Below are 16832 nucleotides of genomic sequence, written 5' to 3'. Positions count from 1 at the left end.
TTTATACAGTATAGAAATAAAACTATGTCATGTCAAATGGTATATATTTTTGCCAGTCTGTAATTTTTCTTTTTTAGTTATGGTGTTTGTTTGTTTGTTTATTTATTTATTTTGAGATGGAGTCTCGCTGTGTCACCCAGGCTAGGGTGCAATGGTGCAATCTTGGCTCACTGCAAACCTCAGTCTCCCAGATTCAAGTGATTCTCCTGCCTCAGCCTCCTGGGATTACAGATGTGCACCACCATGCCTGGCTAATTTTTTGTATTTTTAGTAGAGATGGGGTTTCACCATGTTGGCTAAGCTGGTCTCGAACTCCTGACCTTTTGATCCACCCACCTCAGCCTCCCAAAGTGTTGGGATTACAGGTGTGAGCCACAGCGCCCAGCTGATGTTTATTTTTTAACAGCTTTATTTCAGAGGATTTCAAACATACATAAAAGTAGACAGGGCTGGGCGCAGTGACTCACGCCTATAATCCCAGCACTTTGGGAGGCCGAGGTGGGTGGATCACTTGAGCCCAGGAGTTCGAGACCAGCGGGCCAACATGGTGAAACCCCATCTCTACTAAAAATACAAAAATTAGCCAGGCGTGATGGCGGGTGCCTGTAATCCCAGGTCCTCAGAAGGCTGAGGCAGGAGAATTGCCTGAACCTGGGAGGTAGAGGTTGCAGTGAGCCGAGATCACACCACTGCACTTTAACCTGGGAAACGGAAAGACTGTCTAAAACAAAAACAAAAACAAAACTAGACAGAGAGTCTGATGAATTCCCATCTACCTGTCTCTTCGTTCCAGTGAATGTCAGCTCATGCCTGATCATGTCTCATCCACACCCCCATGCTCATACCCCCTCCTTTATTTTGAAGCAGACCCCAGATATAAGGATGTTAAATTCATGGTTATTTCAGTACCTCTAAAAGGACTTCTAAAAAATCGTAACTGGCTGGGTGCAGTGGCTCACGCCTGTAATTCCAGCACTTTGGGAGGCCGAAGTGGGTGGATCACCTGAGGTCACCAGTTTGAAACCAGCCTGGTCAACATGATGAAATCCTGTCTCTACTATAAATACAAAAAAATTAGCCAGGTGTGGTGGCAGACGCCTGTAATCCCAGCTACCCGGGAGGCCTGAGAATCACTTGAACCCAGGAGGCAGAGGCTGTAGTGAGCTAAGATTGCGCCACTGCACTGCAGCCTGGGCAATGAGTGAAACTCCGTCTCTAAATAAATAAATAAATAAAATCATAACCACATTGCTGTTTTGTTTTGTTTTTTTTTTTAAATTTTTCAGTCTAATCAAACCTGTTTAGTTTGTCCTTTTTATTCGTTTTTATTCTGTCCCTTCAAAAGAACGGTTTTTCTCAAAGGCTAATTCAAGAAGGAGCAGAGAGGCGGAGACCGATGGATAGTCTCACCACGTTTAGTGCGTGGCGGATGGGCCCGGCGCAGTTGCCGGCACACCGGGAGAGGCCTCAGCTTCATCTGCCTTTTTCTCTCACAGGCTTATTCAGTCACCATGAAGCTGCTGCACCCGGCCTTCCAGAGCTGCCTCCTGCTGACCCTGCTTGGCTTATGGAGAACCACCCCTGAGGCGCACGCTTCGTCCCCGGGTGCGCCAGCTATCAGCGCTGCCTCCTTCCTGCAGGATCTAATGCATCGCTATGGCGAGGGTGACAGCCTCACTCTGCAGCAGCTGAAGGCCCTGCTCAACCACCTGGATGTGGGCGTGGGCCGGGGTAATGTCACCCAGCACGTGCAGGGACACAGGAACCTCTCCACGGTAAGGCTCCCCTGCAAGCCAGCAGCTCTGCTCAGCCCTGTCTCTGGCCTCTCGGGGTTCCCTGTCTAGTTGGGCCCAGGGCAGCGTGGCAGAGGTAAGATGAGGCAGGCAAGTCTCTGATAGAGTGGACAGGCTGATTCTTTTTCCCCCATTGTCTGAATCAGCAAATTCTGAGTCTCTGCAGTACCTTCTGACCCCCTGCATAGGTGTTCTGAAGCCCTTAACAAAAGGCAGCCTGGGGCCGGGCATGGTGGCTCACGCCTGTAAGCCCAGCACTTTGGAAGGGCAAGGCGGGTGGATTTTCTGAGGTCAGGGGTTCGAGACCGGCCTGGCCAACATGGAGAAACCCTGTCTCTACTAGAAATACAAGAATTAGCGGGGCATGGGGGCAGGTGCCTGTGATCCCAGCCATGCAGGAGGCTGAGGCAGGAGAATCACTGGAACCCAGGAGGTAGAGGTTGCAGTGAGCCAAGATCGAGCCATTGCACTCCAGCTTGGGCAACAAAGCGAGACTCTGTCTCAAAACAAAACAAAAGGCAGCCTGGAAGTGCAGTTCTCAGCGCCCCCAGGGTCTTCCCCAGAACCGCACTTGAGTGACTTAGAAATGCTGAGAAAACATGACTCCTGGGACAGTATTTCTCAGAGAGTTTACCATTGACAGAGCCCATTACATCCCGGGTGAGCCCGCAGTCCCTGCAGGTGCAGGTGAGATTATCTGCATTTTATAGGAGAGGACACCGAGGGTCCCTCAGTGAGTCCCTGCAGAGACCAGGGCTAGAACGCCAGGTCTTTGGATTCTGTGTTCTTTCTTCCATATCATCTCTGCTAATCAGACTCTGGGGCTATTTGTGGCAGCCAAATATAAGTCAGACAGCAAAATCTTTATATATCGACTTCGTTCCCTGTGCTGGTGTTGTGAGAAATAGAGAAAAATGAGTCATATTTAGGGAGTTGACTATCATGATGGGGAGTTCAACCAACAGAGGACAAAGTCAGCAGGCGCTGAAATGAAGTGTTGCATTTTGTGGGTTGGACGGTAATTGTAGGATGCAGAAATGAGAGGGGGAGATGAGTGTGCTGCAATCATCAGGTAAGGCTCATGCATGGGATGTCCTCCAGCTGCCACTTGAAAGATGAGTGTAGGCCGGGCGCGGTGGCTCAAGCCTGTAATCCCAGCACTTTGGGAGGCCGAGGCAGGTGGATCACGAGGTCAGGAGATCGAGACCATCCTGGCTAACATGGTGAAACCCCGTCTCTACTAAAAATACAAAAAAAAAAACTAGCCGGGCGTGGTGGCGGGCGCCTGTAGTCCCAGCTACTCGGAGGCTGAGGCAGGAGAATGGCGTGAACCTGGGAGGCGGAGCTTGCAGTGAGCCGAGATCGCACCACTGCACTCCAGCCTGGGTGACACAGCGCGAGACTCCGTCTCAAAAAAAAAAAAAAAAGAAAGAAAGATGAGTGTAGTGTGGAGATAAAATGGATGGGGGTGCTGGACGCGCTGGCTCACGCCTGTAATCCCAGCACTTTGGGAGGCCGAGGCAGGTGGATCACGAGGCCAAGAGAGCAAGACCATCCTGGCCAACATGGTGAAACTCCGTCTCTGCTAAAAATACAAAAATTAGCTGGGCTTGGTGGCGGGTACCTGTAATCCCAGCTACTCAGGAGGCTGAGGCAGGAGAATCACTTGGACCCGGGAGACAGAGGTCGCAGTGAGCCGCGATTATGCCACTGCACTCCAGCCCGGTGACAGAGCGAGACTCCATCTCAAAAAGAAAAAATTTTAAAAAGGGACAGGGGAACCACGTGGTGTGGATGCAGAACGACCTGAGCACAGCAGACACCTGAGCCGGAGAGGAGCTCGCCCCCGTGCCCCTGCGGGGTGATGCAGCTGCGTGAGCCTCAGGACCCACCAGGATAGCAGCAGCATCTTGGGGTGGCGGGAGTCCAGCCCTCAGCCTTAGAGGCCCAGGCACTTATTTTGGCAGCACACCGAGAGGGCTGACTCTCAGAGATATGCCCATGTGAGACCAAACTCAGAAGAGGCCTGGCATGTCGATGTACACAGTATAATTAGAAGTGGAGCTGCAGATTTCACAGGAACGGTTCGTGAGAAGCGCTTACCTGCCACTTCCCAAGGTGACTGCATGCGATGGCTGCTGGCCGGCCATGGCCCACTTTGAATCTTCAGGTTTCCCTCCCCTAACCTCTGTGAACATATATGTCTTTCAGGCTGAGGGCAGTCCTACGGTCCTATGGTTGAGGATGTGTGGGGCTGATCGGGCAGCACCACAGTTTTGGCAGAGCACCACCCTCAGATATTTCAGCTTCAGAGAAGTAACTGGAACCTGCATTTTAACATAATAGCGCCCTGGGCTATTGTGATGTGCAGCCAGATTTGGTACGAAGCTTGTATCTTCAGGCACACACACAGAATGGTGTTTTCTTTCTTTCTTTTTTTTTTTTTGTGTGAGAGATGAAGTCTTGCTCTGTTGCCCAGGCTGGAGTGCAATGGCGTGATCTCGGCTCACTGCAACCTCCGCCTCCTGGCTTCAAGTGATTCTCCTGCCTCAGCCTCCTGAGTAGCTGGGATTACAGGCGTGAGCTACCATGCCCGGCTAATTTTTGTATTTTTAGTAGCGATGGGGCTTCACCATGTTGGCCAGGCTGGTTTTGAACTCCTGACCTCAAATGATTTGCCCATCTCAGCCTCCCAAAGTGCTGGGATTACAGGCAAGAGCCACTGCACCCAGCCCCAGAATGGTGTTTTCTAGAAACCATACACTCTAGTGACAATGTTTTTCTTTTTTTTTTCTTTTTTTTTTTTTTTTTTTAGAGGGAGGGTGTTGCTCTGTCACCCAGGCTGGAGTGCAGTGGCATGATCATAGCTCATTCACTGTAGCCTCCAACTCCTGGGCTCTAGCAGTCCCCCTGCCTCAGCCTCATTGGTAGGTGAGACGACAGGTATGTGCCACCACACTTTGCTAATTTTTCAACTTTTTGTAAAGAAGGGGTTTCATGTTGCCCAGGCTGGTCTCCAATTTCTGTCCTCAAGTGATCCTCCTGCCTTGGCCTTCCAAAGTGCTGGGATTACAGTGTTAGCCACCATGCCTGGCCACTTTGGTGACAATGATTGGAATCTTGTCATTCTCAAAGTTTCTCAGGCACTCATTTACCGATAGTTGTACTTATGATATGTAACTTTCGTGGCTGGCTGAGCCATAAGGATTAGTTACTAGTTTTTTAAGTTTAGGGAACACCTTGCCCTCATCCCTAGACTAGATGAATCTACAAATTCCCTGAAATTTGGACATTTCTGTCTTTTTTTTTTCCTCTGGGCAGGCTGAGTAGGTTGCTGTTTAGCGGGGCAAGGCCTGACCTTTGGGGTCTAAGCGGCTTCCTGCCCTTCCTGTGTTTCAGTGCTTTAGTTCTGGAGACCTCTTCGCTGCCCACAATTTCAGCGAGCAGTCACGGATTGGGAGCAGCGAGCTCCAGGAGTTCTGCCCCACCATCCTCCAGCAGCTGGATTCCCGGGCCTGCACCTCGGAGAACCAGGAAAATGAGGAGAATGAGCAGACGGAGGAGGGGCGGCCGAGCGCTGTCGAAGGTGAGCCAGGCCGGGAAGGCAGGAGCCCATCTCCCAGCTCACCCTGGGCTCACAAGGACTCCCGGGCTGAGCTGCTGCTGCTCCTCACTGAATGCCTCACTAGTGATGACCGGGATGAGGCTGTCAGTGTCAGGAGGGGGAACGATGATTGGATGGATAATTTTTGTATTTGCAAGGATGGCCTAGCACGTTGTCAGACTCCTGGGCTGTAGCTGGCGAATGTTCAGAGCATTGGACTTTTTGAGCAGCCTATGGATGCCTTTTTGGTCCACTTTTTGTTTTATGTTGAACCACAGGGGCCCAACCCTTTGGTTTTTTTAATTTTTTTTTTTTTTTTTTTTGAGGTAGGATGTCGCTCTGTCTCCAAGGCCGGAGTCCAGTGGTGCAATCATAGCTCACTACAGCCTCGATCTTCTGGCCTAAAGCGACCCTCCTGCCTCAGCCTCCTGAGTAGCTGGGACTACAGATGTGCACCGCCATGGCCAGCTAATTTTTAAGTTTTTTGTAGAGACGGGGTCTCACTATGTTACCCAGGCTGCTCTCAAACTCCTGGGCTCAAATGATCCTCCTGCCTCGGCCTCCCAAAGTGCTTGGGTCACAGGCATGAGCCACCATACCTGGCCTACTTTGGTTTTATAGTTTTACCTTTAAGACCTCCCGGAGGCTGCTCTCGGCCCCTGAATCCTTCTTCCCCTCCCTATCCCGGTATCCCTGATCCAGCCACAGTGGGATTGCCATGAGCTGTGAATGTACACCCTGATAGCCCTAAGCCCATAGGGCCGATGTGTGCTGCCTGACTCTTGGCACCTGGAATATATTGTCTGTGTTACTACAAGTCGCTGTTTTCTGCTGTCATTATTTACTTATATAGCTTTTTCTTGTTTTTTGTTTGTTTTGAGACGGACTTTCGTTCTTGTTGCCCAGGCTGGAGTGCGGTGGTGCAATCTCAGCTCACTGCAACCTGCGCCTCCTGGGTTCAAGCGATTCTCCTGCCTCAGCCTCCTGAGTAGCTGAGATTTCAGGTATGTGCCACCACGCCCGGCTAATTTTTTGTATTTAGTAGAGACGGGGTTTCACCACGTTAGTCAGGCTGGTCTCGAACTCCTGACCTCAGGTGATCCACCTGCCTCAGCCTCCCAAAGTGCTGGGATCACAGGCATGCACCGCCGTGCCTGGCCTACTTTGTATGGTTTTTAAGCTTCCATGCTGTTCGCATCTGTCTCTCCATGGAAAAGGTGTTTCTTTTGGACAGCAATTTTGATAGTTGCCATAGGCTTCTCCGCAGCATCTGGCGAGAGGTGGACTCAGCGAATGTTTACTGACGGGCTGGTGGATCTCGGTCTGCCCCCATCACACCTGAATTCAGAACAGCCCCGCCCTAGGCAGCAGGAATGTCCTCACCCTCAGTAATACAGGCCCTCGTCTGTTCTTGTTCCTCCACAGTGTGGGGCTTTGGTTTTCTCAGTGTCTCACTGATTAACCTGGCCTCTCTCCTGGGAGTCCTCGTCCTGCCCTGCACGGAGAAAGCGTTTTTCAGCCGTGTGCTCACTTACTTCATCGCCCTGTCCATTGGAACGCTGCTGTCTAATGCGCTATTCCAGCTCATCCCAGAGGTGCAGTAGAACAGAAACGTGCGCGTCCTCTTTCCCTGGGGCGGTGCAGCTGAGCCAATCAATTCCTCCCCTACCCTGGGCTCCAGGGCACCCAGTGACTGCCACCTGAGAAATGAACCTGTCCCTCGTTTCAAAGCCACAAACAACTTCTAACTCTGGATCTCAGGGCCCACGTCTCACTCCTCTGGCCTCTGCAGGTGCTGTCAGATGCAAGGTTCTTCCAATTTTCCCTCCTCCTGGGGACTTGACTGTCTCCTCTCCCTTCCTAGGCCCCATACATAGGGCATCAAAGGAAAGCTGCGGCTATCAGCTGCCATCCATACCTTTGGTGCTAAGTACTCGCTCTGTTCTAAGGAGAAATCCTGGCAGGACTCAGGTCTGGGCGCTAAGAGCTTATCCATCTGGAATGAGATGGAAGGAAAAGAAGTTACCAACTGATACGTAGAAGTGGCCTAAAAAGCGAGTGTTCTTTAATTTTGAGCAGGCCATCATTTCTAGCATAGAGAGCCAAACATAGAACAAAGACTAAGACCAAGCAAAATTAAAATGACAAGATAAATAGAAGGGGCTCTCCGTCCTTCGTACCTTGCATCTTGACTTTTTCCTAAAAGGACTGACTTCCTGGTACTTTGACTTGACTGTTTTGAAATGTTAATTTTGTTGTTTAATTGTTATCACAGAGGAGCTGTAAAAATAAGACCCAAGTTGACAGTCTGCCCACTGTTTTAGCTCAGGCAGGGATGCTGCTGTCGGAGGTGAGGATACACAGACGCGTGGTTGACCCCATTAGGGAGTGGTGGACGCTGCCCTTCACAAAGATCCCATGTCAGCCACTTCCCAGGCTTTCCCAGTCAAAAGACTCATCCAGAAAAGACAGCAGATGGGATGCTATGCCTTGCCTGTTCTTCCTGGTTGAATGTGAACCATCTTAGTGCCATCTCAAAATTCTGCATGGATCTGACAACACTCTGCAGGGGAGGCCTCAACTTGGGCTATTTTTTCAGCTCCAGCAATGGAATACGTTAATTTTTTAAAGATTTGAAATGAAGTGCCTTGTGACCTACTAAAATGGAAATACTGTTAATTGTGTGTGCTCTGCCCCTGTGGCCTGCCAGGGAGTGTCTCATCCTGGTCTGGTTCTGTCTTACCCTCTTTTGGGCCTGGATGGAGTGTCACACTGGGAAATGTTCAAGGAAATATTTTTGTGACAAGGTGTTCCTGGAACTCTGTTCTCTATGTTGGAACCCCTCTCAGAGCACATGGAAATGAGCAAAGAAGTTGATAGGTTAAGACACTGAATTTTATGGGCTCTGGGCATTCATTAATCGTTCTCCATCCCTTCTGCGCTGCACATCTGGCTTGGTTGTATCTCGCACAAAGCAAACCATGTGGTCATGGTGTCACCTGACCCTGCGCTATATGAAATGGACATGCAGAAGCAAACGCAGCAGCACAGTGATCAGCCTCTTTCCACATGCCTGTATGTCTTATAAAGAGAGCCCTCGAGTCCAAAGTCTGTCCTAGACAGCCTCTGTGATAGGCCTGGGCACACCTCGGGTGTGTGACAAGGCAGCACCCTGCCCTGCCAGTCACACCACTGGCAGGAATGATTTGGGGCCACCAGGCCACAGGGGCAGAAGTCACAGGATTCCAAGGCCACCTTGAATTCCTCTTTCTTCTGAACTGGTTGAAGGAAATTTCATCAGATTTGAATCACTAACAAATTTTCTATTTCTCTCTCCCTCCCTACTTGTCTCTCTCTGATTTTTCTTTTTTGTTCCTTTCATATCCACCAAACTTTTCCTTGCGACCTCCTTATCTGCTCCACCTTCTTCCCCCTAAATGGTGGTTGCTGTGCAATGGGGCGCGTGCCTTCTCTCCCTGCCCTGGGTGGGGCTGGCCCTCCCTCCGCATGGCAGTGTGGGGATATGGTCTCCTCTGTGTGACCGTCATCTCCCTCTGCTCCCTCCTGGGGGCCAGCGTGGTGCCCTTCATGAAGAAGACCTTTTACAAGAGGCTGCTGCTCTACTTCATAGCTCTGGCGATTGGAACCCTCTACTCCAACGCCCTCTTCCAGCTCATTCCGGAGGTATGGCAAGCCAGGGCCTTCACCCCGGAGCACGCCGGCGGGCACAGTGGGAGGACCTCCGTTTGGATGGAAGGCCTAGAGAGGGCACCTGGAGGCCCTTTCCTTTTGGAAAGTGAAGCTAGAACTTAGGCGTGAGCTAGGAGAGGCATCCTAGCATAGGCTGAAGAGCTGGGTTCAAATCTCAGCTCTGCTATCAGTAGGTTCTGTAACTCTAGACATGCCACTGACCTCACAGTGCCTCTGTTTCTTCAGATGTGAAATGGGGAGAGCAATAGAGCGGCCTCAGGACGATGCTGTGAGGGTGGAACGAGTGTTGTGGGCAGCACTGAGTGCCTGGTGCGGAAAGTGCAGTCTGGTGCGGAGTGAAAAGATGCAGTGTAGCGAGCTCACTCTGGCTCAGTTATGGTGCTCAGATTGAGGCGTTGGGTACAGAGAAGTTTAAAACACATCATCAGCCGGGCGCAGTGGCTCACGCCTATTTCCTCAGCACTTTGGGAGGCTGAGGCAGGTGGATCATTTGAGGTCAGGAGTTCAAGACCAGCCTGGCCAACATGGTGAAACCCCGTCTGTACTAAAAATACACAAATTAGCCAGGCATGGTGGCGCACACCTGTAATCCCAGCTATTCGGGAGGCACAAGAATCACTTGAACCCAGGAGATGGAGGTTGCAGTGACCCGAGATCACACCACTGCACTCCAGCCTGGGTGACAGAGTAAGACTCTGTCTCAAAACAAACCAACCCCTATATCATCAGAACCCATAGGTCTCAGTAAAAAGATTGTCCATAGAGAGTTTTGGGGCAAAGGCAATGCAAGTCAAACACTGTCTGGTTTTATATACCTTGACGGTACCTTTGCCTAATAAGTTCATGAGAAAACTTGCCACAAAAGAAGGCACTGATGGTTCATCTAATTTGGTGTAATCCCCTCAGCAGACCCATTAATTACAATAAGCACAGGATGTCTCCCTGTGGGTGGTCTCGCAAGCCTGGACAGCACCTCAGTTGAAGCAGAGATGACTGCATGTGCCTCTTACAACACTTGGTGTTTTGTAAAATGTCAGTTGGCTCCCTCCTAGTGGATCCTTAGATTAAATCCATGGCATCGATAAACAAGTAACGTTTCACCCCATTGGAATCTGACCTGCACCAGAGTGCGTATCCCTGAGCCGAGAACCCAGCTTTTGGGATTTCTGAAGCTCAGCTTGTGGTTCTGCATTCACCATCCTTTGTGGCTTTTTGAGCGAGGTGTTAGTTGCCTGTTTTCACTTCACTTTTCCCCCAAGATGATTTGACTCCCCTGGAAAGTAAACATAAAGTGTTGTTTCCCTGGAGGGTAATGACTGGATTTGGCCTCTTTAAAACAGAAAGGCAACAAACAGCCCAGAGTTCCTTGAAGTTGGGATCAACTTTTATTTTGGACCAATTCATGAGAGGGCTGGAGTTTGTTCAAGGCCCGTTTCCGATCAGAAAACAGAGGAACAGCTCTGTAAATATATATACCTCCCATGTACCCACAAAATTTTTTAAAAATAAAATAGGAGCAAGTCGTTATATACTTTTTGTTTTTGTTTTTGAGACAGAGTCTCACTCTGTCACCCAGGCTGGAGTGCAGTGGTGCGATCTCGGCTCACTGTGATCTCTGCTTTCTGGGTTCAAGCCTTTCTCCTGCCTCAGCCTCCCTAGTAGCTGGGATTATAAGTACACCACCAGGCCCAGGTAATTTTTGCACTTTTTTAGTAGAGATGGGGTTTCGCCATGTTGGCCAGGTTGACCTCAAAACTCCTGGCCTCAAGTGATCCACCCACCTCAGTCCTCTAAAGTGCACGAGCCACCGTGCCCGGGCAGGCCATTAAACATATTCACAAGAACCCACCATAAATCAGGAGCGTAACCTAGGACAGAATTCTCTTGATTTCTCCTTCTGTCCTCTTCCCAGTGGATTCTCCCCTCCCTCTTTGATAAGTGACAATTTCAGAAAGGACTCAAAACAAAACCCAAAAATTGACGCTCGCAATAACACAGTCCGCTTTCTTGGTTCTGTGGTCACGGGGGAGTCTGCGGTCAGGAAGATGCTGCAGTTCTTATTATTTAACTGGGAAATGGGTTTCCTGTTTTAGAAAGTATAATTACACCATCTCCTTTTTTGTTTACAGGCAGGTCAGCCAGGAACACTAGATAAGATGAAAATAAATACAAGTGTCTGCTCCTTCAGTATGAAATCTGCTGGCAGTGAATGCCTTCATAGCCAAGCACCAAGAGAAATCAAAAGTGGAAAACCATATTGGAGATTTCTCTTTCTGGGATTAAAATTCTACAGATGATCAGTCATTTGCATCAGCAAATAAGCTTGAGAACAACCTGGCAGGTTTAGTGTTGTCACATCAGGGAAACACCAAGGACTAGGTTTTTGCTGGAAAGAGGATGGGTAGATGGCAGAGTTACTCCAGTATGCCTCTCTCCTTTCCTAGAGTCAAGGAAGTAGTTAAGAGATAAGACCAGTAAAGAGGGGGACCAGTAAAGATGCTTTATTTTCTTTAAAACTCATTTTCTTTTCCTGGGTCCACAGGCTTTTGGTTTCAACCCTCTGGAAGATTATTATGTCTCCAAGTCTGCCGTGGTGTTTGGGGGCTTTTATCTTTTCTTTTTCACAGAGAAGATCTTGAAGATTCTTCTTAAGCAGAAAAATGAGGTGAGGCTCAACTGTTGCTGAAGAAAGCTCTTCTAGGGAAAGCACCCATCTCAAAAAATGTCGATGTATTGTGGTGGTGGTGGTGGTGGTGACGGTCTTAGCCCAATATCACCAATTTCATGAAACTCGAATTTCTTGAGGAGACAATCCCATTTCCCCTCCTGAGGGTATTTGGCCAGAAGTGAGGCCAGACCAGAAACTAGATCTGGCCAGGGTGCCTTCTACTAAGCAGTAGTTTATCGCCTTTGTTTTGTTCTAGATGATTTTCTTAATATATTGGTAGCTTTACAGGATGGGGAGAAGAGCTTGATAACATGCATTCATTCTGTATGAAGTATGAGGCTGCAGAGAAACAGGACTATTATAGTACAGTTTCAAAAAGATATCTTTAGTGGCTGGCACGCAGTTATTCCCTAAATAGCTGCCGAATTGAGTGAGATTAGCCATTGCAAAAGAGGAGCTCTAAATATTTGAGCAGTGGCTGCCTTGCTGGAATAAGCATGTACCCCAAGGAGGCAGCTTTGACATCTGTCTGACACCAGGTCCCTCGCACTCGGTGCGGCTTTATATATAGATATTAGAAACAGGGTCTCGCTTCGTTGCCCAGGCTGCTCTCAAACTCCTCAGCTCAAGCAGTCCTCCCACCTCGGCCTCCCACTGTGCTGGGATTACAGGTGTGAGCCACCGTGCCCAACCATGGCTTTATATAACAGCTTTTGCTACGTTTCTGGGCGCGTGACCTGCTTGTGTCCTCTTTGATGGTCGGGCTGAGGTCTTCCAGTGTGTGAAGCGCCTCCTTGGAGCATGTGCTCAGTCAGGTTTGTGGTTTTGGTGAATGTCATGCTGATTCCTCCCTGTCACCCCTCCAGCATCATCACGGACACAGCCATTATGCCTCTGAGACACTTCCCTCCAAGAAGGACCAGGAAGAGGGGGTGATGGAGAAGCTGCAGAACGGGGACCTGGACCACATGATTCCTCAGCACTGCAACAGCGAGCTGGACGGCAAGGCGCCCGTGGTGGACGAGAAGGTCATTGTGGGCTCGCTGTCTGTGCAGGTCAGTGGGCCACCAGCTGCTTGGTGGAGCCTCTAAGAGGTCGAGTCAGGCTTACCTTGAGGGCACGCGGTCCAGCCTTTGACTCTGCGGGCCCCGTGGGTGTGCTTTCTCCTAGGACCTGCAGGCTTCCCAGAGTGCTTGCTACTGGCTGAAAGGTGTCCGCTACTCTGACATCGGCACTCTGGCCTGGATGATCACTCTGAGCGATGGCCTCCACAATTTCATCGATGGCCTGGCCATTGGTGCTTCCTTCACTGTGTCGGTTTTCCAAGGCATCAGCACCTCGGTGGCCATCCTCTGTGAGGAGTTCCCACATGAGCTGGGTAAGTGTGCGTCCCCCGTTCCACTGGTGCTCCCTCGGGTGGTGGTACAGGCCCCCTTCCTGTGGCCGGTTCCTTGCTCCCGTCTCCCTGTCTTCACAGTGCTTATTGTAGCTGATTAACATGCTCCCAAAGCTTCATGGACCCTAATCACTGTTTCTTTTTTTTTTTTTTTTTGAGACGGAGTGTCGCACTGTCACCCAGGCTGGAGTGCAGTGGCACGATCTCTGCTCACTGCAAGCTCCACCTCCCGGGTTCAAGCGATTCTCCTGCCTCAGCCTCCCAAGTAGCTGGGATTACAGGCACCCGCCACCACGCCTGGCTAATTTTTTTTTTTTTTTTTTGTATTTTTAGTAGAGATGGGGTTTCACTGTGTTGGCCAGGCTGGTCTTGAGCTCCTGACCTCGTGATCCACCCACCTCCGCCTCCCAAAGTGCTGGGATTACAGGCATGAGCCACCGCACCTGGCCTAATCACCATTTCTTAACAATTAAATAGATAATTTAAAATGATGGGGTTTTTATAGGGGTGTTTGTTTCCTGTTAGCCCCGTATGCAGTGGCTCAGTTCTCACATATACAGTGGGGTTAATAAGAATTGAACACGGGAGGTGGGTTTAGAATGATAGTGAGGATTAAAGGAAAGCAAAGGGTGAGAGGGACTTCCCATGTGCCAGGTGCTATTCTGAGCACTGAGTAAAGGCTCTCTCTTCTAGCCTGTTAATCTTCCAAAAGCTCAGGTGCCTGGCAGGTGGATGAACCAGGGGGTAGGAGGGGCTTAGTTTGATCAGAGGGAGAGTATAAAAAGCCAGTAATTACTCCAGAGGCTTTAGGGACAACTTAGGGTCAAGTTCTGGCTTTGCCATATATTGACTTGTGACTTTGGGCAAATCACTTAACTTCTCGCAGTCTCGACACTTCATTTCTCGCAGTCTTGATTTTGTTTCCATGGTAGTCGTGAGGAAGGGGGTTCCTTCTGTTTCACCATGAATCCAGAGAGAAATGAGGAGGCCAGTGCCAGCTGGTCATCTATTTTTAAAATCCTGGGAAAGATTTTCAGCCTCTAGGCTGGGTATACGGCCAGTTTGGCAAATGGAGACAGGTCTTGAACAGAAAGTTCAAGGGCCTGTCTTGTTCCCTCAGTCTTGAGTCTAGGGCTGTCTTGATTTTTTTCACCCACACTTTTAGCAGTCTGATGTCATCAGTGCACGCTGTCTCCCAAGACCTTGTATGACTGGCTCTCGCTCTGTTGCCAGGCTGGAGTCAAACTCCTGAGCTCAAGCGATCCTCCCACCTGAGCCTCCCGAGTAGCTGGGATGACAAGTGTGTGTCACCATGTCCATCTGACTCTTCTTTCATCGTCCCTCCCCTTTTCGTTCTCCCTGCTGTAGGAGACTTTGTCATCCTGCTCAACGCTGGGATGAGCATCCAACAGGCTCTCTTCTTCAACTTCCTTTCTGCCTGCTGCTGCTACCTGGGTCTGGCCTTTGGCATCCTGGCCGGCAGCCACTTCTCTGCCAACTGGATTTTTGCGCTGGCTGGAGGAATGTTCTTGTATATTTCTCTGGCTGATATGGTAAGTATTCCACAGTTCATTGGATGGGAGGGCAACTATGGGGGCGTTAGGTAGGTAGTTTTTTTATTTTTATTTTTATTTTATTTTATTTTATTTATTATTATTTTTTTTTGAGACGGAGTCTCGCTTTGTCGCTCAGGCTGGAGTGCAGTGGCCGGATCTCAGCTCACTGCAAGCTCCGCCTCCCGGGTTCACGCCATTCTCCTGCCTCAGCCTCCGGAGTAGCTGGGACTACAGGCGCCCGCCACCTCGCCCGGCTAGTTTTTTGTATTTTTAGTAGAGACGGGGTTTCACCGTGTTAGCCAGGATGGTCTCGATCTCCTGACCTCGTGATCCGCCCGTCTTGGCCTCCCAAAGTGCTGGGATTACAGGCTTGAGCCACCGCGCCCGGCCTATTTTTATTTTTTGAGACGGAGTCTCACTCTGTCTCCCAGGCTGGAGTGCAGTGGTGTGATCTCAGCTCACTGCAACCTCTGCCTCCTGGGTTCAAGTGATTCGCCTGCCTCAGCCTCCTGAGTAGCTGGGATTATAGACGTGCGCCACCACGCCTGGCTAATTGTTGTATTTTTAATAGAGATGGGGTTTCACCATATTGTCCAGGCTAGTCTTGAACTCCCAACCTTAGGTGATCCACCCGCCTCGGCCTCCCCAAAGTGCTGGGATTACAGGCATGAACCACTGCACATGGCTGATAGTTTGTTTTTAATAACAGCTTTCTTAGCTTTCTTTCACACACCACAGAGTTTGTCTGTTTAAGGTGTACCTGCCATTCAGTGGTTTTTAAGAGGGCATTAGATTTTAAAGGAGGAAAAGTTTATGTTTTTGTTTGCATATGTCATTAAAGAAAATGATGATAATCAATCTATGGCCTTTATTACTTATTATGGAATAGCTGTGTATAGATAAGAGACAGAAGGAAGGAAAGAAAACTGCCCCTGAAACAATAATGGCAATACTTTGGTTTGTTTCTTTTTTTATCTCAATGCATTGGGCATGTCTTTTTCTTTAATTTTTAATTTTTTTTTTTTTTTGAAATGGAGTCTCGCTCTGTCACCCAGGCTGGAGTACCGTGGCGTAATCTTGGCTCACTGCAAGCTCTGCCTCCCAGGTTCACGCCATTCTCCTGACTCAGCCTCCCGAGTAGCTGGGACTACAGGTGCCCGCCACCACGCCCAGCTGATTTTTTGTATTTTTAGTAGAGACGGGGTTTCACTGTGTTAGCCAGGATGGTCTCGATCTCCTGACCTTGTGATCTGCCCGCCTCGGCCTCCCAAAGTACTGGGATTACAGATGTGAGCCACTGTGCCCAGCCTAATTTTTTTTTAGACAGAGCGTCACTCACCCAGCCTGGAGCACAGTCGCATGACCATAGGTCACTGCAACCTTGAACTCCAGAGCTGAAGTGATCCTCCTCCCTCCGTCTCCCAAGCAGCTAGGACTACAGGCTCCAGCCACCATGCCCAGCTAATTTTTTGAACTTTTATAGAATGGGGTCTCTATGTTGCCTAGGCTGGTCTTGAACTTCTGGCCTCAAGGGATCCTCCCATCTCAGCCTCTTAAAGTGCTGGGATTATAGGTGTGAGCCACTGTGTCTAGCCTGTTAATAACATCTTGGTAACAAAAAGACCTCTTCAAGTATTTAAAGTCCACAATAAGGCCAGGCATGGTGGCAGACACCTGTGGAGCTACTCAGGAGGCTGACGTGGGACGATTGCTCGAGCCCAGGAGTTCGAGGCTGCAGTGAGCTATGATCGCACCACTGCACTCGAGCCTGGGCAACAGAGCAAGACCCTGTCTCAAAAACAGGGTGGGGGGGAGTCTATAATAAAAAGTTTATTTTTTTTTATCAGAGTATATTTATTTTTAGCCAGCCTCTAAACTCATCCAGAGCCACATACAGGTTGAGTACTTTGTTTTACCTAGATAGTTGTAAAGACGTGGTACCTGCTATTGTTAATTTTCTTTTTTTTGTTTTGTTTTGTTTTGTTTTGTTTTTGAGACGGAGTCTCGCTCTGTTGCCCAGGCAAGAATGCAGTGGCGTGATCTCCACTCACTACAGCCTCTGTCTTCTGGGTTCAAGCAATTCTCCTGCCTCAGCCTCCCAAGT

The 16832-nt window shown here is 49.5% G+C and overlaps 1 protein-coding gene across 6 annotated transcripts in view; it reads left to right on the top strand.

The window, feature by feature from the left end:
- LOC105482151 (solute carrier family 39 member 14) overlaps positions 1–16832 on the top strand; it is a 57213-nt gene that overhangs the window by 37033 nt on the left and 3348 nt on the right. For 4 of the 6 annotated variants that reach the window (XM_071068508.1, XM_071068510.1, XM_071068509.1 and 1 more), the window contains exons 2-8: positions 1497–1775; positions 5193–5379; positions 8912–9081; positions 11651–11773; positions 12643–12831; positions 12947–13154; positions 14541–14725. In XM_071068508.1, the coding sequence (XP_070924609.1) occupies positions 1512–1775; positions 5193–5379; positions 8912–9081; positions 11651–11773; positions 12643–12831; positions 12947–13154; positions 14541–14725 (1326 nt within the window). In that variant the 5' untranslated portion in view covers positions 1497–1511. Of the gene's footprint in view, positions 1–1496; positions 1776–5192; positions 5380–6822; positions 6993–8911; positions 9082–11650; positions 11774–12642; positions 12832–12946; positions 13155–14540; positions 14726–16832 lie in introns of all 6 variants that reach the window. The other 2 variants (XM_071068511.1, XM_071068507.1) reach the window with 1 other exon arrangement.

This window comes from Macaca nemestrina, chromosome 8 (assembly GCF_043159975.1).
Source record: "Macaca nemestrina isolate mMacNem1 chromosome 8, mMacNem.hap1, whole genome shotgun sequence".
NCBI lineage: Eukaryota > Metazoa > Chordata > Mammalia > Primates > Cercopithecidae > Macaca > Macaca nemestrina.
The sequence above is the reverse complement of the archived record's forward strand: the minus strand, read 5'-3'. Positions and strand labels throughout refer to the sequence as shown.